At 35.8% G+C, this 21,121-nt stretch overlaps 1 protein-coding gene and 1 long non-coding RNA gene across 2 annotated transcripts in view; one reads left to right on the top strand and one right to left on the bottom strand.

Moving 5' to 3' along the window:
* LOC125917913 (son of sevenless homolog 1) overlaps positions 1–21,121 on the top strand; it is a 57,652-nt gene that overhangs the window by 24,142 nt on the left and 12,389 nt on the right. Inside the window, exons 8-9 of the mRNA XM_049623990.1 lie at positions 11,324–11,451; positions 12,215–12,870. Coding sequence (XP_049479947.1) covers positions 11,324–11,451; positions 12,215–12,870 — 784 coding nt within the window. The remainder of the gene's footprint in view (positions 1–11,323; positions 11,452–12,214; positions 12,871–21,121) is intronic.
* Positions 13,378–20,462, bottom strand: LOC125917914 (uncharacterized). Its single transcript, XR_007456329.1, has 2 exons — positions 20,124–20,462; positions 13,378–13,763 (listed from the first exon to the last, which is right to left on the bottom strand). It is a non-coding gene; the product is annotated as an uncharacterized LOC125917914 (long non-coding RNA).

The following is a 21,121-nucleotide window of genomic DNA, read 5'->3' as shown; positions in this document are numbered from 1 at the left end:
TTTTTTACCAGTTTGTGAATTATTATGTGAGCACCCATGAATATTAGTCTATGTCTATTTTCTTTTTCTAGTTAAGAAACAAATGTAGGGGTGCCTGGATGGGTTAGTTGGTTAAGTTATCTGACTCTTGATTTCTGCTCGGGTCATGATCTCACAGTCATGAGATCAAGCCCCCCCACTGGGCATGGAGCCTGCTTGTGATTCTTCTCTCCCTCTCCTTCTGCCTTTCCCTCTCCTCCCCCTCTTTCTATAAAAGAAAAAAAAAAAGGGCAATGTAAGTGAATCTGCAAAAAAGTGGTGCGTTTTCTCTAGTTTCAGGAGTGAATTTGAAAGGAATCATCAGATATTTTAATCTTGTGCCCTTTTTGTTTACATGGCCAATTGTTTGGAAACAACCTTGGATATACGCATCCATAAAATCTAGCAAAAAGCAAACAGCTGCAGTATTTTTCATATACATGGACTATAGGCAGGTAAAAACCAACAGGAATACAAAATTACTAACTTAATCATCTGAATAAGACTAAGTGTACATAATTGAGTTTGAGGTTATCATGTATGCTTTCTCTTAAATGAAAAAATAGAAAATTTAACACTTGAAATCTCCACACCTTTCTTAGGTTTTATTGGTAATAAAAAGTACAAGATTAGCAAAATAATTGAGGGAAAACATGTCTGAGTTTAATTTCAACACCATAATAACCATGTATTTATAGAGAAGATTAAATTGAGGACCAACAGAATGATAAGATTGTAGTTGATGTAATTTCATTTATAATAGTGCAGTGTTTATCGTGATAATAAGCTTTATTTTAGAAAATAAGAACACTAACAACTTTAATCTGAAGGCTCGCACGGTTGGACTTTGGCTATATGTTAAAGTTAAACATTAAATTTTTTAATGTTCCTTGGATTTTTGTGTAGTAGACCAATTTGAAGATTGGTCCTTTTTCCCCTTACCATCACAAATATTACAAAAATTGTAGCCCCAAATGCTTAAGTACAGGAATTGTGTGGGAAAGGATTACAGATAAAAACTTAGAACTGAGGGGCACTTGGGTGGCTCAGTTGGTTGAGCTTCCAACTTCGGCTCAGGTCCTGATCTCACAGTCTGTGAGTTCGAGTCCCATGTTGGGCTCTGTGCTGACAGCTCAGAGCCTGGAGCCTGCTTCAGATTCTGTGTCTTCCTCTCTCTCTGACCCTCCCCAATTCATGCTCTGTCTCTCTCTGTCTCAAAAATAAACATTAAAAAAATAATAATAATAAAATTAAAAAAAACTTAGAACTGAATAGTGCAGTTGAGTGGAAAACTTAGGATCAAAAATTGAGAAATGGTGGGGCGCCTGGGTGGCTTGGTCGGTTAAGCGGCCCACTTCGGCTCAGGTCATGATTTCGCGGTCCGTGAGTTCGAGCCCCACGTCGGGCTCTGTGCTGACAGCTCAGAGCCTGGAGCCTGTTTCAGATTCTGTGTCGCCCTCTCTCTGACCATGACCTCTCTCTGATTCATGCTCTGTCTCTCTCTGTCTCAAAAATAAATAAACGTTAAAAAAAATTTTTTTTAACTGAGAAATGTTAAAATTAAGAGATTATTTATCCTCCCCAAATAGTCTGTTTTTTTTTTAATGCTACACAAAACAAATTGGAAAAGGCAAATATAAATTGTGCTACATCATACACTTTAAACACTCACTAGTGACCCTCACATAGTGTGCCAGAAATTCTTTGTAAAGAAATCTGCTCCTCAGACCCCTTCTGCAAACATCTTGTATACATTTGTTAATGGCTTTGGTTCGCTGCCTTTACGTTTGGGAGCTGGACAATATCAAACGTCTGCTACTGTGGATAATTTATCTTCTTTTTTTCATGTTTTGCATTTATTTTAACTGCTATATGCTTCAAACTATCTATCTATCTATTTATTTATTTAAAATGTTAATTTCTTGAGAGAGAAAGAGAGAGAACAAGCGGGGGCAGGGCAGAGAGGGAGGCAGAAAAAGAGAGAATCCCAAGCAGGCTCCACACTCATCTCAGAGTCCGATGTGGGGCTCAATCTCACAACCACAAGATCATGACCTGAGGCAAAATCAAAAGTCTGATGCTTAACCGACTGAGCCATCCAGGTACCCCATCAGACCATTTTTTATACTGCCTATAAGCTGATGTCTTTCTTTTTTTAAATTTTTTTAATGTTTATTTATTTTTGAGAGAGAGAGACAGAGCATGAGCAGGGGATGGACAGAGACAGAGGGAGACGCAGAATCCAAAGCAGGCTCCAGGCTCTGAGCTGTCGGCACAGAGCCTGATGCAGGGCTTGAACTCATGGACTGTGAGATCATGACCTGAGCCAAAGTCGGACGCTTAACTGACTGAGCCACCCAGGCGCCCCTGAGCTGATGTCCTAATACGAGCAATAAGAGAAGATTTAGAAAACAGCTTCTATCATAAAAATAAGCACAACAGAGGTCTATCTAGCTTCCATTCCCTTAAACTAGATTTCTAAATTTAGACATTCTTATCCAGAAACCATGGGTTCAAAGCAGTGAGCTAAATGGTATTATGGCTGACTACAGATGTTAAATGTCTAAAGTTAAGCATAGGATAGTGTAATTCAGGAGCCATTGTAGTAAAAACACAATTAACAGCTGGCTATTGTACTATTCCAGTTTTAAATTTTAAATCAATCAAACTGCTGTGAGGTGCGTTTATAATTTTGGTAATTTTCTCTTTGATAAGAATAGTTTTGAAAGGTGTTTTATTTTTATAAATGAGCTATCCTAACATTTTTTTAGGGTTGATATCCTGTTTAAAGTTTCAGACTCCTTTCCATCCTTCAGATTTTAACTTGCTTTTACATTATTCTTGCATTTTCTGCCATTTTTCTTTAATTTCCTCTCCTTCTGGAACTCTAGTTACATATATGTTGAACCACTTTATGTTGTCCCACAGATCTATAAGATTGTTCGTTTTTCTTAAATCTTATTCTTTGTTCTTCAAATTAGTAATTTTTATTGATCTATCAATAGAACTGTTAGTATCTTGCTTACTCTTGAATTTCCATTTGGATTTTGTTTTACAGTTTCCACAGACTCTCTATCTGTCCATTCAGTAAGACCATGTTTTCCTTTAATTCTTTGAACATGATCAGAAAAGCCACTTTGAAGCCTTTCTTAAATCCAACATCTGGGTCCACTTGGTGTCAGTTTCTATTAACTGACTTTTTTTCCTTGAACATGAGTTATATTTTCCTGTTGTTTGTTAGTTAACAACTCTGGATTCTATAGTGTTGAGGATTGTGGGATTCTTGTTTTTGGATTGTTGGTTTTTTACGCTAGTAGACAGTTAACTTTCCTGGACTCAGCTGCAAATTTGTCTCTTCTGTGTTATACAGCAGCTGATATCTCTGTTTACTTTCTAGGATTTCCATATGATGCTTTTTTAGCCTGATTCTCTTGGATCTTCCCTACACATGTATGATTTGGTAGTCAGATAAGTGTGTGGGCAGAGATGATGTTCAGATTTGTGGGCACAGTCTCTGTGGTTCCCTTATACTTGGAGATTTCGTCCTTAATTTCCAGCCATTCTCTCAGCTTTAAACGTTATCCCCTGGCATGTGAAACCAGTAAGGCTTCAGTTTTCTGCTGCCTGAGCTGTGTATAATTTGGGGAATAAACACAGTTTTTTTGTTGTTTTAATTTTTTTTAATGTTTATTTTTGAGAGGGGGGAGGGACAGAGAGAGAGGGAAACACAGAATCTGAAGCTAGTTCCACGCTTGAGCTGTCAGCACAGAGCCTGATGTGGGGCTCAATCTCACAAGCCATAATAAGATCATGACCCGAGGCAAAGTCGGCCGCCAAACCAACTGAGCCACCCATGCGCCTCTGTAATTTCTTTTATTACTGCATGTTTCAGACTAGAAATTGAACTTAGCTTCAATCTGCTAAAACTATTAGTCTTTTTATAGAAGGAAGATACTCTGATAGGTATACAGAAAGCTGAAGAGCACATATTTAGCATCTGCTAAAAGTGTTAAAGTATTACTTTAAAAAAAACAGCAAAAATAAATAAAAAACAGCTTTATTGAGACATAATTTCCATGCCAAGTGTTCTCCATTAAAATGTACTGAAAAAAAAAAAAGAACAAATTCAGCTCCAAGGACCTGTAGGGAAGGAAATTTTTCTTCAACCCACTTACTGGGTCTGAAAAGTAAACTGACAAAGACTAACAGGAGAAAAAGCATACAACTTTATTTATTCATACAAGTTTATTTGATGTCACTTTTACATGATACAGGAGCATTGGCGCACTGAATATTTAAGGTGAAGGAACTTAAGAAAACAGAAGCAAGAAGGTCATTGATCTGTTTTCTAAAACCCCTTCGACTTAAAATATTTAATATGTCAAGGTGCTATTTGGGGGGGTAGCATGTCCTGAAACCCATCACTCCTTTCACCTCCTCCCACCCCCAATCCCATCATTTACTCATGAAATTGCTCTGGATAAAGCAGTGACCCCTTTGCTATTAGGTAATAAACTGCCACACCAAACGTTGATTATGGCAACATGAAAAAAATTAGGAACTTATGCAGTTCTCATTAGAATTAAAAGGATTCAATGAAGAGAGGGGTATAAAAAGGGAAATGTAGAGGGACGCCTCGGTGGCTCAGTCAGTTAAATGTCTGACTCTTGATTTCGGCTCGAGTCATCATCTCACGTTCCTGAAATAAAGCCCCGCATTGGGCTCTGCCCTGACAGTGCACTCTGCTTGGGATTCTCTTTCTCTCTTTCTCTCTCTCTCTGCCCCTTCTCCCACGGGCATGTGCTTACTTGTGCGCTCTCTCTCTCTCTCTCTCTCTCTCAAAATAAATAAACATTAAAAAAAAAAGGGGGAACGTGGAAATGTAGGCTGTTTATTATCCAACTGTTTATTGAACAACTTTGCTTGTTTATTATGTAAGCACGTCAAATTCACTTTCTTCAAAACTCACTATCTTTTCTAGCAAAAGTACTCTTTCTGTGCTCACTCTCTCATGAGCAGCCCCCACTATCCATCTTGCTGCTCAATAGAAACCTGAGAGTCCTTGGGGCTTCAGTCAGTTAAGCCACCTTGGGGCGGTTCAGTCAGTTAAGCGTCTGACTTTGGCTCAGGTCATGATCTCACAGTTCGTGAGTTCAAACCCCGCGCAGGCTCTGTGCTGACAGCTCAGAGCCTGGAGCCTGCTTCAGATTCTGTGTCTCCCTCTCCCTCTGCCCCTCCCCCACTCATACTTTGTGTCTGTCTCTCTCGAAAATAAATAAAAATTAAAAAAAAACAAAAACCCAAGAGTCTTCAACTCTTCTCTCTCATTCTTTCTGTCACATCCATTTAGTCACCAAGTAAGTCCTTTTCGTTCTTGAAAAGGATCTTCTTTTAGATTCATCTTTTCGTTTCCTCTCAATACTCTGAAGGCCATGATCATCTTATCTCTATTATTGAAAGTCTCCCTTTAGTTTTGCCTTTTCCATCTCCCTTCCCTACACAATCTGCTCTTGAGGAGCTAAGTAAACCAAAGTCATCCTTCTAAATTGCAAATTTGATCATGTTAGTCACTAGCTTAAAACCCTTAATGGCTCCCCATTGCCGCAGGTTAATGTCCAAGTTCCTAATAAAGCCTGAGGTTGACCCATCACTTCTCTCCAACTTCTTTTCTTCCCACCCACCAGGCTCTACTCTTCAGCTAGTTTCTCTCAGTCCTGGTCCCTAAAAATCTCTCAATCACACATATTATTTCATCTGCCTATTTTAAATTCTTTTACCAATGTTTCCCCATTCTTATTCTTCAGTTCCTATAGTCATTTCCTTCTGGAACCCTTCTTCCTGCTGTGTATTTCCAGAAGGCTATATTTCCCCCATTACATAACACTTTGTCATTCATTTCTCTTCTCTTCCATGCTTTAAGCTAACAGTAGGGACCAAATGGGCTTGCTCACCATCATATTTTCATTGCTATAAATATGGATGGTTAATTAAATATTTGCTAAATTAATTCCAGTTGGGACCTGATTGGCTTTGCCTTGTTGATCTGCCCTTTTGAGGTTTTTTTTTCCACTCAGCTACTATTAATGTTCTAGTTTCTAAAAGACAAAAAGACATCTACTTAATTATCTCAATAAAATTTGTGACTTTCCTGAAACATCTTTGAGAATATTGCTTTTATTTCCTAATAGTGAATTATAAGTCATGTTATAATTTATATTTTAAGATTTCATTTTTATATTTTCAACCACTGGCTAATTTTATAAAGATATTACTTATTTAACTTACAACTGTAGAAGAAGTATACATTTATGCCATAAATTTATACTGTTTATTCCATGTATTATATGCAGCTTTGGTAATGGTCATCTGCTCACTTGTCTTGGGGGAAAATGAGGGTTTCTTTAGGCTGATTAAGTAAAAGAAGATTACATTTTGTTAATATCATTAACATCACTTCCTGGTTGAAATTTCATATATTATAATAGAGTTATTTGCATATATGAAATCACTAACTTAAAAAATAACTTTGAGGGGAAAGGAGGGAACTGGTTATGAAATGTACTTTCTTGGGGTGCCTGGGTGGTGCATTTGGTTAAGCGTCTGACTTCGGCTCAGGTCATGATCTCGTGGTTTGTGGGTTCAAGCCCCACATCGGGCTCTGTGCTGACAGCTCAGAGCCTGGAGCCTGCTTCAGATTCTGTGTCTCCCTCTCTCTCTGCCCCTGCCCCACTCGCACTCTGTCTCTCAAATATAAATAAAATTAAAAACAAAAAAGTTTAAATTTAAAAAAATATATTTTTTAAGATTTTTTTAATGTTTATTTATTTATTTTTGAGAGAGAGAACAAGCCAAGGGAAGAGCAGAGAGAGAGGGAGAGAGAAATCCCAAGCAGGCTCCATGCTTTTGGTGCAGAGCCCAACATGGGGCTCGAAGTCCCGAGCTGTGAGATCATGATCTGAGCTGAAACCAAGGGTCAGACGCTTAACCAAATAAGCCACCCAGGCATCCTGAAATGTACTTTCTGACTTAACAAGTAATATGAGCAATTTAAAGCTGAAGATAATCTCTAAATCTCATTTTAGTTAAGAATTTCATCTTTTTCACCCATAGCTTTTAGTTGTGCTGCTACTATAAAAGAATAGTTGAGGGTCATTGCCTTTCTTTGCTCAGCCTTTAAAGGGATATTTAGGTTAAAGCATAGCAAAGAGTCGGGAGCAGTGGTTTAATTAGTTGGTTTCTGGATAATTTGGATAATATTCCATACATTTGTTAACAGGACTAGTAAATTAAATTTACTGTTTGACCATATATTTTCCACTTTGTAATCTGTTCTTAGCGTCTCATCAAAGAGTATACAAGTAACCACTCCACAATCAAAATGTGATCCTCATCTTTGCTTGTGTTTTCCCATTCTGTAATAAACTCTCTATATACACGCAACATTTAAGACAAAGACAGATCTTTATTTTATGTCCCAAACCGTAGATAATTACATTTTTCTTGATTCTATATTTTGCCATCCTGTGCACTGCATGCAGTTTACCTATCTGAATGGGCTAGATCTTATTTGGTGAATATTTTCTAAATAGGTATTTCAAACTTATTTTGGTGTTTTGGTTAGTATATTGAAAAGCCCTTGAACTCAGGGTCAGAAATCCTGGGTCTTGCCTGCCTCTGCCATCAAGTAATGGCAATTCCTTCATTTTAAATAATCTAGTGTTGGAAAAAGTAATTTCTAGAAATAAAAACATGAGTTCAAAGGGTTTTTTTTTTTTTTTTAACCAAAGGAAACCATTACATGTTTGTGAATTAGTTGGACTCCTATAAAATGCATCAGGTGTAACACTTTATTTTTTGTATGTAAACAATCTTCAGTTTTGTCTCCTTTTCCAGTTCACAGCTTCTTAAATTTAAACCCATTTAAACCCTGGAAACTTCCCAGGGTTTCCTTTGGACACGCAGTACCCCATGTTGATTTCTGCCCCTTCACTTATTTCTAAAGGACCAAGAAAAAGTAATCACTGGTATAAGTGGATCCTTTCTTTTGAGAATATAAATTTTATCAACACTATAGAGCAATGAGTTTTCACTGTGCTTTGGAATATGATTCTGTGGATTATTTTAAATATAATCTCATATACAGCAATTTAACCTCAAGACTTGATCATTTTTAACTATTTAAGCAGAACTGTATTTGTAAAATTAAATTGTTGCTGTTGCACAATGTTATTAAATAGGTACCCATGACAAGCATGGTATTGAACATCACTTCGGTAAAAAGAGGATGCTGCTTTGTGGAGTCTTATTTACATACTGATTGCCACTGCTTTGTTTCTGTAGCAACAATAAGCCACCGCTTTGATGGTAGTTAACTTCAACTATTCTGCACCAATGCCCAGTTTAAGTCAGCTATGTTAAGCAAAAGTGCCTATAAGAAAGGTCATTTATTACATTGAAATTTATTTTAGATGCTTGACTAATGCTATGAAGGTAAAAATTACATTTAAAAATTACTTCATGGGGCGCCTGGGTGGCTCAGTCAGTTGAGTGGCCAACTCTTGGTTTTGGCTTGGATCATAGTCTCACAGTTCGTAAGTTTGGATCCCCACATAGGGCTCCGTGCTGACAATGTAGAAACTGCTTGGGATTCTCTCTCTCTCTCTGCTCTGCGCACTCTCTCTCTCTCAAAATAAATAAATAAACTTTAAAATAAAATCTTTTAAAAAAAACTTAAAAATTACTTTATTAGTAAAGATTTATGGGTTTTGACATAGACTTTGGGTTTGGGGTTTTAGAATGTATTAACAATATTTTTGAGATACTGGTATATTCTGTATGTGAAATGCTGTCGTTAAATGATAGATAAATGACCCAGAATCTTCAAACATTTATGGAATAGAAAACTAAATACATGCCAAAATGCATTTGTTACTTTCATAGTTCTTTTTATGTATGTTAAAACTGTGTTTTGTATGACTTTAGGTTTGTTTGCCTGAATTAATAATACAAAAAATACCACAGGATAGAATATGAAGGACTCAATATTCTGTTCCCTGTTGGTGCCAACTCTTTAAAACTAAAAACTCTCCATGTGTCTTATTGACTTGAATATTTGAGCAATTAAATTCTGAAACAACTCAGTGAAATAGTTCTCATTCGTGGTGCTCTCATTATGCCATGTAGAATTCTGCCTCTTTTTCATGAACATTGCTTTCAGTGTGAGATTGCTGACTTGGAAGTAAGGATTAACAGTAACATTTTATTTGTCTCCCAAAATTCTGCCATATGAGAGGTGAATAGTTTTAGAGTGATAGGGACGGAAGGTATTTTGAGAGATTACTCAAAGTCCAGCCTTCAGCTTACCAGTAATAGCCGTTAAGTAAAAATCTAGTAGCTGTCTTTCATGAACACTTGGCCATTGACTTCCTTTAATCTAGCTGGCCATAGTGAAGAACAATACTATGAGTAAGTGATATCTGAGTATCTTCTGATATATATAGATAAATGAGATATATGTATATTTTAAGTCTTTTATCCTTTGGGGGGAGAACCATTTTTTTACCCTTTTTATCTGGGGGATTATTGTGAATAGATTTTTATTTTACTAACACAATTGAGACTGAATATTTTTCTAAAAAGTGTAGTTTGCACCTTTTAGTTGAAAGTATGGTGAGTTTTTAATAATGAATATAAGAAATTTGGATGATAAAAGCTGAGCATTAAATAGACTTTACAATACGGTATTTATAACTTCTGGAATACTTGAGCATTTAAGGTATTTTAAGTAAATTATTTTTAGAAAAACGGTTTAGGGCTTTGAGTAAGAAATAAGTTTACTTTTCACAAATCATCAGAATGTGTATATAGTCTTTAGCAGAACTGAAAAGGAATTTGTTGTTGATCTTTAAGGAATATCTTTCAAGAACATAAAATCCTTAGAGTCATAATGAATAATTACTCTCATTAAAAAGTAAACCTTTACAAGGTACTTTGAATATTTTGTGGTTTTATTTCTCCTGTCTTTTCCTTTGTCATAAAGAGTAAATGTTCTTAAATATTGCATGAAAACTATTGGTAAATGCTATTTCTTAACTTTTTCTTTTTGGTAGCCAGAAGCAGGTTTATAAGTTTACTGAATTCTTGTTACTTATTGTAACTCATACCTTGCTCAGTTAACTGCTTGCTTCAATTATAGCCACCTGTTGTATTGATAACTGGTAGTAATTGATGACTCAATCCTTATTAAGCACAGACTTTTGCCACCAGTAGAAAATGTGCTTGGGTTTCACTAATAGTTACATTTCTAGTTTTACTCATAATCTTAACGTGTGAATACTGACAAAATTCTTCATGATACCAATATTAATTCTATAGAACTACAAAGAAAACAACTTATACTGTACATTACCATTTACACAGTGCTTTGATTTTTAATAAGAATCCCATTAAATAGGCACCTGGGTGGCTCAGTTAGTTGAGCGTCTAACTCTTGGTTTCGGCTCAGGTCATGATCTGACGGTTTTGTGAGTTCAAGGCCTGCGTTGGGCTCTGCGCTGACAGTGTGGAGCCTGCTTAGGATTCTCTCTCTCCCTCCCTCCCTTTCTCTCTCTCTCTCTGTCCCTTTGCAACTCACACTGTCTCTGTCTCTCTCAAAATAAATAAGTAAACTTTAAAAAGAGAGAGAGAGAGAGAACCTCATTAAGTAGGCAGGGCAAGATTTTTATGAAGCTTCATTTAATAGTTGGGAAAAGTGAGACTCAGAAGTCAAATAATCTGCCCCAAAGTCACACAGCAGTAGAGTCAAAATTTGGTCCTAGGTTTTGTGTCTTCAAGTTCCTCTCCACCATATTGCATCCTCCTGTGTGTATTTATCTTCCTAATCATCCTGTTGCTACAGCAGCCGTGTTGGAATCAGAAACCTAAGACCAGATTCCATACTTAAGAAAACCTCATCTATGTGCTTGCTGCTGTGCAAATCCTGTGCTGGTTAAGAAGACACTTTATGTCCCTCATTTCTTTTCAGGAATAGTCACCTGAGAAACTGCACACTATTGCCTGTCACAAGGTGTGACATCTCTTAACACTGCTTCTACTGGTTTTTGTTTTTTTTTTTTTAATGTGGAAAACTTGGTTGCATGTTAATATAGAAAGTAATACATAAAGAAGAAAACGCTTTTTTAAAAGAATGCATTTTATGACACATTTACAAGTTGCATTGTGATAGAAAGAGTTGAATCGATGTTATCTTTATTCTTTTTGTCCCAAACTGTCCTACTGGTTCAGATTTGTCATTTTGACTTTGCAGCAGTTAGAAGAAAAGAGTGAAGATCAAGAAGACAAGGAATGTTTGAAACAAGCAATAACAGCTTTGCTTAATGTTCAGAGTGGTATGGAAAAAATATGTTCTAAAAGTCTTGCAAAACGAAGACTGAGGTGAATATTTTTACTTTTTTAATAATCCTCCTTTTCACCCTGAATATTTTGGTATAGATTCAGGGATCTCAGTTCCCTCGTCAGTAAACAATGAAGAAAATAGTTTTAGTGACAAGCTTGGTCTTTCAGAGGAAGTGACATCAAAGCCAAGAGAATTTGTTATTGTTTGAAAAACCTTTCATATTTGTGCATTTTCCTTGCATACTCCCAGACAAGACCTCCTGAGAGCCAACTGGTAAGCTAAAGGAGAGAGAGAGAAAAATGTCTTGCGTAGATTTATGTCAACATCACCGTTCTGTGAAAGTAAAATTCGTAGTGTCCTTTATTTAGGGGTTATGTAACTTGAGGTATTAATTCAGATACATTGCTTCCAGTTTCCTCATTATAATCTGTGCATGATTTTTAGCTTTAGCTCTTATCCACTTAAACATTTTTAAATAATTTTTTAAGTCTCTTCTTCTTTTCACTGTATGGAGCTACTTTTTAATATTTGTCATTCTAAATAGTAGCCAAGGTAGAAGTAATCATTCCGTAGCTGGATTTATAGAGTAGAATTTTGTCAGTAGTCACTAAAAAAAGTCTCTACTGTGTTGCTTTGGTTTCTAAATGGTACAGTTTTGTATCACTAATATATGTGGAGAATTAGTGAACACCTTGTCAGTGCAACTTTTTTTTAAATGTACTCTTATTACTGTCCTTTATTTACGTGAATTCTAGGTTGCCTGTTACCTGTGCACTAATACTGTTTTTTCCTTTATCCCAGTGAATCTGCATGTCGGTTTTATAGTCAGCAAATGAAGGGGAAACAACTAGCAATCAAGAAAATGAACGAGATTCAAAAGAATATTGATGGTTGGGAGGGAAAAGACATTGGACAGTGTTGCAATGAATTTATAATGGAAGGAACTCTTACACGTGTAGGAGCCAAGCATGAGAGACACATATTTCTCTTTGATGGCTTAATGATTTGCTGTAAATCAAATCATGGGCAGCCAAGACTTCCTGGTGCTAGCAATGCAGAGTATCGTCTGAAAGAAAAGTTTTTCATGAGAAAGGTACAAATTAATGACAAAGATGACACCAGTGAGTACAAGCATGCTTTTGAAATAATTTTAAAAGATGAAAATAGTGTTATATTTTCTGCCAAGTCAGCTGAAGAGAAAAACAATTGGATGGCAGCACTGATATCTCTCCAGTACCGGAGCACACTGGAAAGGATGCTTGACGTGACGATGCTACAGGAAGAGAAGGAGGAGCAGATGAGGCTCCCTAGTGCTGATGTTTATCGATTTGCAGAGCCTGACTCCGAAGAGAATATAATATTTGAAGAGAACACACAGCCCAAGGCTGGAATTCCAATTATCAAAGCAGGAACTGTTATTAAGCTTATTGAGAGGCTCACGTACCATATGTACGCAGGTAAGAAATGTAATTGAGTTGCCTGTCACTTGTGTTTTGCTGCTTCCAGCTGAGATTCTTTGCTGCACAGGTCACTGTGCCTAAAATAGAAAGCAGACTAACAACGAAGGATGATCTCTGCATTATCCCAGTTCATTTTCCTTTGCCTAAAAAACACTGCCATTTATACTTTGTCTACCACATTTACATACTATTTTGTAGCTTTATAACCACGATTGCAAATGAGAAAATAAAATCACTTGGCTAAATTTTCCCAGTTAGCGGCAGGAACAAGACTAAAAGTCCTGAGAAATCATCATCGTTAGGGTCTAAAAAACTTTTTCACATAAACTTCACCACTTTTTTTTTTCTTTTGTCTGTTTCCATTACTGAGACGATAAAGTCAGTAAAAATTTTATATATGTTCATCATCAAAATTGTGCTGGTAGTACAAATACACACAGCATTGGGTTTTCTTCATTTCCATTCCTAAGACTTAATTAAATTTAGCAATCCTGAGAGTCATGTAAGTTTTCAGTATTTTTTGCATTTTACAACCGATGTTATTTAAAAAAAAAAAAAAAAAAAGTCCATCTTAGTAGGGCAGTTTTTTAAGGACAAACATGTCCAAACTACCTAGGAAGATTGGTAGAGGCTGAATCAAATACGATGTTTGAGAGTCAGGGAACAAATGTGATGATTTTTTTTTTAAGTAATTTTATTTCTTCTAATAAAGTAACCAATGATAATCCAATATTCTTCGACCTTCAGTAGAAAGCTTGGTAATTGTAAACTACTGTAGCGTATGGTATAGTGGAAATCTGGATTTATGTCGTCACTCTGTCACAGCTCCTTACCATCCCAGAACCTTAGTTCACCTCAAAAATCAACATCACAACAGTTATCTTCAAATGCTGTCAGAAAGAATAAATGAACTGCTAAAGGTGAAAGCTCTTTGTAAATATAAATGTAAACTTACTTTCAAAGAATGTTTTTATTACAAAGACCTATAAACTGAAATGTAACTCTTAGAACATAAGTGTTATTCTTAAATAGTTGAATGAGAAAGTTAACCTCCATCCCTATACTTCTTGCTTAAATATATTTCTGTCTCTAGGAGATGTGCGTTTCTGAGGGAGATGTGTTTCTGGTTTTGGTTTGTTTTTTTCATCGTTGATGTTTTTCATTGTTTAAAGTCCTATAAATGGGTTCTCAGTTCTCTCTGGAAACTGCTCTGGCACCAGTTAAATTAAACTTTTAAAGATACCCATTAACTACTCGACTGTAACAAAGATGACTAGCATTCAATAACGTTAATCTTTTCAGTTTATTAAATGGCCACTTAACTACTTAAATGGCCTGGCAACTATATCAGGGCCACCTTGCAAAAAAGTAAAATTAAATTAGAATATTTTTATCAGTGATATCAAACACTTTTATAAACATAATGTTTCATTGTGTCCACATGTCTCTGGGATAAATAAGCCAGACTTTTGTTTTCTTTGTAATTTTTATTTGGCCTCTCATTGGTAGTTCTCTTGCTAGCCTTTTCCATAGTAAGATATGAGTGCTTTCCATAGGCCATTAAAAGCAGTTTGGGTTCTCTAAACAGACTGCATTTGGTAATAGCAGTCAGTAGCTGAAACACATTGAAGGTGGCGAAATAAGACTAGTCTGGCGTTCCAATTTTACTACTGATTTTTTGCCTAGAAACTGCCACAGTCCATGCACCCATTTTACTGACTCAGAAAAAAAAAAAAAAAGTCAAAGCACAGGAAAGTTAAATAAGCTGCCTAAGATTTTACATGAAAAAGAAATAGGTTATTCTGGCAACTTTTTTACATATAAAACATTTTGAGAGGTGCAATTTTCAGTAATCATTATGACCAACTTATTAAATGATTTTCAACCTCTGTATACTTCTTTAAGACCTAGAATACAACTACAAAAATGTTTCATTAAAGTACTCAAAATTTGTGGTTGCAAAACACTTATTTCTTTGCTTTTTAAGGAATTTTTAAGGTTACACAAGCTTAAATTGCTCTTCTTGCCACATTATTCTGATTTTTAAGCGTCTTGAAAGAGTCATTGATTTATTTAACATAAGTATTCTAAGCTATTCATCATTTTATTTTAAATACCTGTGTTTTGAGCTCTTAAACCTTTTAGCGTAAAATTGATCCTTAGATTTTTATCTGTGTGGGACCAAAGCTTTACTGCTTTTTTTTTCTTGTAGAACAGTATTAGTGGAAAGTGCTAAGGAGACTTACCTAATGTTTACTGTCACGTCAGTGGGATCTGAGTTGGAAACCATTTTCAAATTCCCAATTTTTAAATGTAATTGTTTCTGTAAAACTTGATTGTTAATGATAAAAATTGTTTTTAAACTGCCTGCTGAATTTCACAGAACTAACTTACTATTATTAGTAAGCAGTTGCAGAACTACAATTAAATATTTTCTGGGGAACTGTGTGCCTTTTACTTATTTTCTGAACGAGGCTACTTTAAGACGTGAATGAGCATAGCCGATGGTTTTTCTGCATCTTGGCTGTGTTTTCTCCTTAACGTGCACAACACTGGCCAAGTCTGCAGACGCAGTATGTGTGCCATGGCTTCTTATTCGTCCCTCTAGGTAGTTGCATTCACTTATATTAACTTCTAGCTTTTGAGTAGAATAGTATTTTTAAGTGTTTTACTTCTAGCTAATATAAAACACTGACATTTCTAAATTTATAGAAGTTTTGCAAAGTTAAGTGTGTTCGCATTTAAATTGACAAGACTGTTTTACTTTTTTAAAAAGTCAAAATTTTGAAAAAAAAATCATTAATATCTTGAGGAATAAAATGCCAGTGTTGGTTTTGGAAGTGTTGTGGCCGAGTTTTTTGACATTTTTCTTTTCTATCTTCTTTTGAAGCTTAATTGAATATTTTAACATATGTGACTAAAGTACATGACTGGTGTAACCAGAATCCACAAGCAGTTTTCATGAGCTGTGATTTACAGTACACACAGCTTAGTATTAATTCCTAGCTTATTTGGGCTCTTCTGGACGGGGTCTCAGTGAACGTGTTACACGCAACGTGGGATGTTTCTGATAGACCATCTATGAACTCATAAAACATGAAAGCAGTTAATTTTTTAAGGTCTTTTCCAGCCCAAATGTACTTTGAGTCCTCACTACCATAATAACAGATCAAGTTGCCATTTGTTTTTAGAATTATTCATCTGCTCTTTTTGGTTTGTTTGTCTCAGTTGGTTGGTTCGATATGTTTATTGGAGGACACACAATGCAAGTTGGGCTGAAACAAAGGCTAAAATTTAACTTGCACATTTTTATTATATTGTACAGAATTATAATAAAAGACAATGGCTATAATTAAGAAAACTTAATATCTGATAAGCACCACTTACACACATTTTTTAGGTTATGGGTTGGTCAGAAACCTAAAAAAAAAAAAAGAAAGAAAGAAAAGAAAAAGAAAAACTGGCTTAACCTTACTTAATTCAGACTTTACTGTGGCTTTAACCAACCTGATCCCTCAAGTGTTTTTAACAATAATGTTCAAACAGCGCTATAGATTTGTAGTGTTAGACCAGATTACCAATCCCTGAATTTAGAGACAAAAACCCAAGGCCCCTGAAAATTATGTGATTTGCCAGAAATTATTATATCTTCAATTAATTGCAGAACAAGGACTAAAATTTAGGTTTCTTGATTCTTAATAGACTGTACTTTCCACCATGTTAGAGTGACTCATCCAAGGCAAATTTTTCTTCATGATTAAAATATAACATGATTTTTACTATGTGTATCAAATAATAAAAATAAAGAGAATTTCTTGCTTGGTTTGAATTTCCAGTAGTATAAATGGCTTGTTCATCATTGGGCACACACAAGTTTACTATGAAGACTTTAGCAGAGTAATTTTTTTCTCTTATTGAAATAGGTAATTAACTCTGACTATGGATAAACTTCCATTTTAATGCATAGACTTTAGTATATAGTTAGATACTGGGCATCATTTTAGTTTTTAGCAAAATCCAGTCATTAGTCTACTGGTGTTGTGTGCTCTGTAAAGAAAAGCTTTCTGGGAGAAAAAACTTAATTTAGGTTAATTAGAAAATGCTTAACTGTTGCTTACAAGATTGCCACAGGGTCTTATGTGGAATCTGATTTATACTTGTCTCTCAGATGCAATATTTCTGGACGTCGAGTAAGTCACTAGCTACATCAGAACTTTGGAATTCATTTCAAATGCCGTGGGGCGTGGGAGCATTATCTACTTAGAGCATTCTGAATCTGGCAAGAATAGGAAGAGACTTTCTTCCTTACCTACCTTAAGAAAGCACAGAGCAATGTACATAAAGAAGCAGCGATGAGAGGAGGACTTTTACTTCTGTTTCTAAAGTACAAATTAATTATTGAGACTTTCAACAGCATGAGTAAAGAGATGTGTGGTAATGGTGTGTCTGGTTTGATCGTCTTGTTTTAGAGAAATGAGGTGACCTTGAAATAGGGAAAATTTAGAACTGACATTACATGGAAATAAAAGCTTTTCATGTTTGAAGTGTGGGAAAAAGGTGTTTCCCATGCATGATGAACTTCTCTTTTCTAGAAAATGGTGTTGAAAAACTTAAGCCTGTTGATATTTTTCTTTAAAGTATTTACTGGTATTTTATGCCCTTCTAGAAAATCCTCAAAAATCTAAATTAGATTTCTTTTGCCTTCATGGCCTATATAAGTTCAGTTTGGGTGTCTTAACTTTTAAAAAAAAATCTCTTGAACAATTTTTGATCTATAGGGCAGTACTGTTCTATTTTTAAACTCTCTGATAACTTTTTTAAAGTGTTTGTGCGTCAGCATAGCGTCTGTTTCCTTTTTTAAGGAATTCAAGAGTGATTGTTTATAAATCCTTGTTGAGGAGCTTATTGTTTCTGGTGGCTTTTTAAATGGCTGTATTAGAGGGAGAATTATCACATGAACAGACATCCTGATTAACAGTGTTTCACTACGGTGGTGGGGGAAGGGGCGTTCTTTACATAAATAGCTCCATAGAACAAATATTTCATAAATTTCATTGACCTTACCAAATAAAATGTCAAGTGTCAATCAAAATAGGTACCTAAGAAAAAGGGATTGGATTATCACCTCAACTTTAGTACGTTATATTCTGAACATTAACGTAGGATAGTATATTCTGAGTTCCTAAGATTCTGATGAATTGTGCGATGAAGTATTATCAAAGGATAGTTTTCGAGTTAGGGAGACAAGGCAGCGAGAAGACCAGCAGAAAATAGTCCCTGCAGCTTGTGTTTGAAACAACCTGGACCTAGCCCAGGAATCTGCTAATACAGCCGGCAGGCGTTTGCATGGCGAGCTGCATCGAGGGAAGGAAGCAGACCAGCTAGTGAGCCTGGTGGAAATCTTACTGCAGGGATAGGAGGATCTAGTAAAATGATTGAAGAAGAAAAACCACAAGGAAGTTTGCATCATCGCTCACACTGAAATCCATTTGGGATTATGTTTGAGAAAGAGGCTCCTGGAATTTACATCCACAATCAAGTGATAAACAGACAAAGAGACTATCAAAATAGCCAATTTTTGTGTTCTCCACAAGTATTTGCACTTAGGTTTTAAAACCAAAGCAGGCCTGGCTTTTGCATTTTCATGCATTTGCCTTCCAGCTGTCTATGCAACACCGTTTTATAAACACAGGTGGGCAGAGGCCCCTCCACAGCCGGCAGAGCCAGCGTTAAGACTTAGCTTTGATGGTTGCCTGTACTCTGCGTTCTCACAAAAGTACACAGCCTGTCCTTACTGACGAGTATTTTTAAGATATTGAATTATCTGGGTCCTTTACATCATCTGTAAGATCACGGTTTCTAGGGGTTAGTGTGACATAGTACATGTTGGAATCACCTAAGTGGGGAAATTGATAGAGGTAAAAATAGCTTCTGGACTATCTACCCTTCTTTCGTGTAAAGTTTCAAGTACAGGTGTTATGTCCTCTCCATAGAAGTTTTTCACTCAGCAATTTTGCACTGCTTTAGACTAAAAATGGATTCTATAAATTATACAAGCCTGGGAATATATGCAGCCTTTCAGATATTTTTCGAAAGTACTTAAACTTTTGCCAAATTTTTTTGGCTTATTTTTAGCTTCTGCTGGTTTTTGTTTGTTTTGTTTCGTTTTGGCAAGACTGCTTTTACTTCTGATGAAGCTAAAAAACAACTTAAACTTGAGTCACTTTAGAATGTAGTACAACAGTGACGATTGTGGGAGTGTTTATCTCACTGCCCGCTTCAGAAACTCCTTTTCTGAAGACTGTACAGGAAGGCACAGCAGCTACTTCCTAAAATCTGGAAGAAGGCTTAACAAGAATTACAGAATCACAATTAGACTGCTGATTTTTCAGTGATTTTCCTAGTGCCTTAAACCAAGATTAGCAGAGTACAGCTATATTCTAAATTAATCATTTATGTAAGTTTTCTATAATGATTACATAACTCATGGAACCATTCTTTATATTTATATGTCACAGCTGCGGAAACCTTAAAGGATCCTTTAATCCAGCGAGGTTATGTGTGACACAGTAGAAAAAGGCATAAAACTAGAAATCGCACAATCTAGACTCTGCCATTCTACTGTGTAACCTTGGATGAGTCTTAGCTACTTCTCTCACATGTAGAAAGGGAAAACAACAGCCCCACTCACTTTGCAGAAGTCACATGGAATAAATTATGTGAATGCTCTTTGCGAACGTTACATAACAGATATCAGGAATTGATTTGATCCCCGTGTGACTGATGTGGCACCAAGGCCTAGCACAACTTTCCCAGCATTGTCATCAGTTACTCAAGTACTGAAATGACCAGAAGTTTTGGTAGAAGATGAGAAGGCAATTTTAAAGTAGTTTGCCTTTAAAAATAGGCAATTTTCTTAAAAAACAATTCATCTAGAACTTGCTTTTGTTCTGTTTTTCAACTTAAAAGTACCTTTGATATCCCACAACTTTTTAACCTGACTCAGTTGGCATCTGAGAAGAAATGGATCTGAATATTAATTTTAGGCTTTTAGACCAAAATAAATTTTTTTTTTTTTTTAATTTTTTAAAAAGGAGGGGTCAGCCTAAATTTAGAACACAGCTCAGGGATTCTAGGAACACTCTGTTGTACCATGAGTCTGGGCTCTCTCTCCATTAGAGACAGCTCAGCACCTCTATAGTGGCCACTGCTTTGGATTCCTAAACATAGGATGTTTTGAGTAGCCTCACCTTACAAATAGATTTGCAGAACAGGAAGTAGATTCTTGAAAGGGAGGATTGTGATGAAACCGATATAAATCTCTGTTTTAAAATCTTGTACAGCCTTCTGTTTTAAAATCTTTTCTTCTGGATGAGACATTAGTCTTTAACGTTTGAGGAACTCTGTAACTGAAGACAAACAATAAGATACCAACAGAGAGGAAATTACTAAAGGATTGTATATATTTAAATTACCTTTATCAGTACCCCACTGTAGACTTGGAAGGCAAAGGAGAAGAGGGACATTTAAAACCAGTATGTTTTTATTCTGTAAATTTTCTTTAATTTATAAAAGCATTATAAATTCAAGGTTGTCTGATATTTAAGTCAGTTCATTATCTTGATGACCACATGTACCAATAGATTAGAAATAGACTTCTATTTTTATGATAAATCCATTCATTTGCTTTGCTGGGGGAGTTAATATATTATCATTATTTTATGTTAAGGCTAAATTTAGAGTGGTTCTTAATCAGACGGAATCAGCCTAAGTAGAAATTTTCCACACAAATGAACTCTGAGTCTTAGTAAATCCTATCTGAATAAAAGATATTGTACTTAGAAAGGATCCACAAAGGTACTCACTATTCTCAATGAATTTATCATTAAATTAGAGCTTACCGGTCTGTAATGTAAAATAGGAAAAGGATGTTCCCAATAGAAAAGTTAATGAATTCTCCCCTCCCTCTTTTTGAAGACTTACAACTAAATGTGGACATTGATGAAATTTGAGTTCTAGAAGTGCGTGATTTTTTTTTTTTTTTCCATTGTGGGAAGATGTCTCTCCCCCTCTTTACACAGAAGATGACAGACCAGGTCTCTTGTGCTGATGACGGCAGCCTTTCTCCACAACTTGGGAGAATACTGTCAAGGAGAGACTGGAGTAGGCCAGGCCTGGGGAAGTGATGACATTCAGTCAGCCTCCTGATTTACTTCATGGAGATGTGAATGAAAAGTAGGTCCTCTCT

The sequence above is a fragment of the Panthera uncia genome, unplaced genomic scaffold (assembly GCF_023721935.1).
Source record: "Panthera uncia isolate 11264 unplaced genomic scaffold, Puncia_PCG_1.0 HiC_scaffold_293, whole genome shotgun sequence".
Classification (NCBI taxonomy): domain Eukaryota; kingdom Metazoa; phylum Chordata; class Mammalia; order Carnivora; family Felidae; genus Panthera; species Panthera uncia.
Note: the sequence above shows the minus strand (reverse complement) of the source record. Positions and strands in the feature narration are given on the sequence as shown.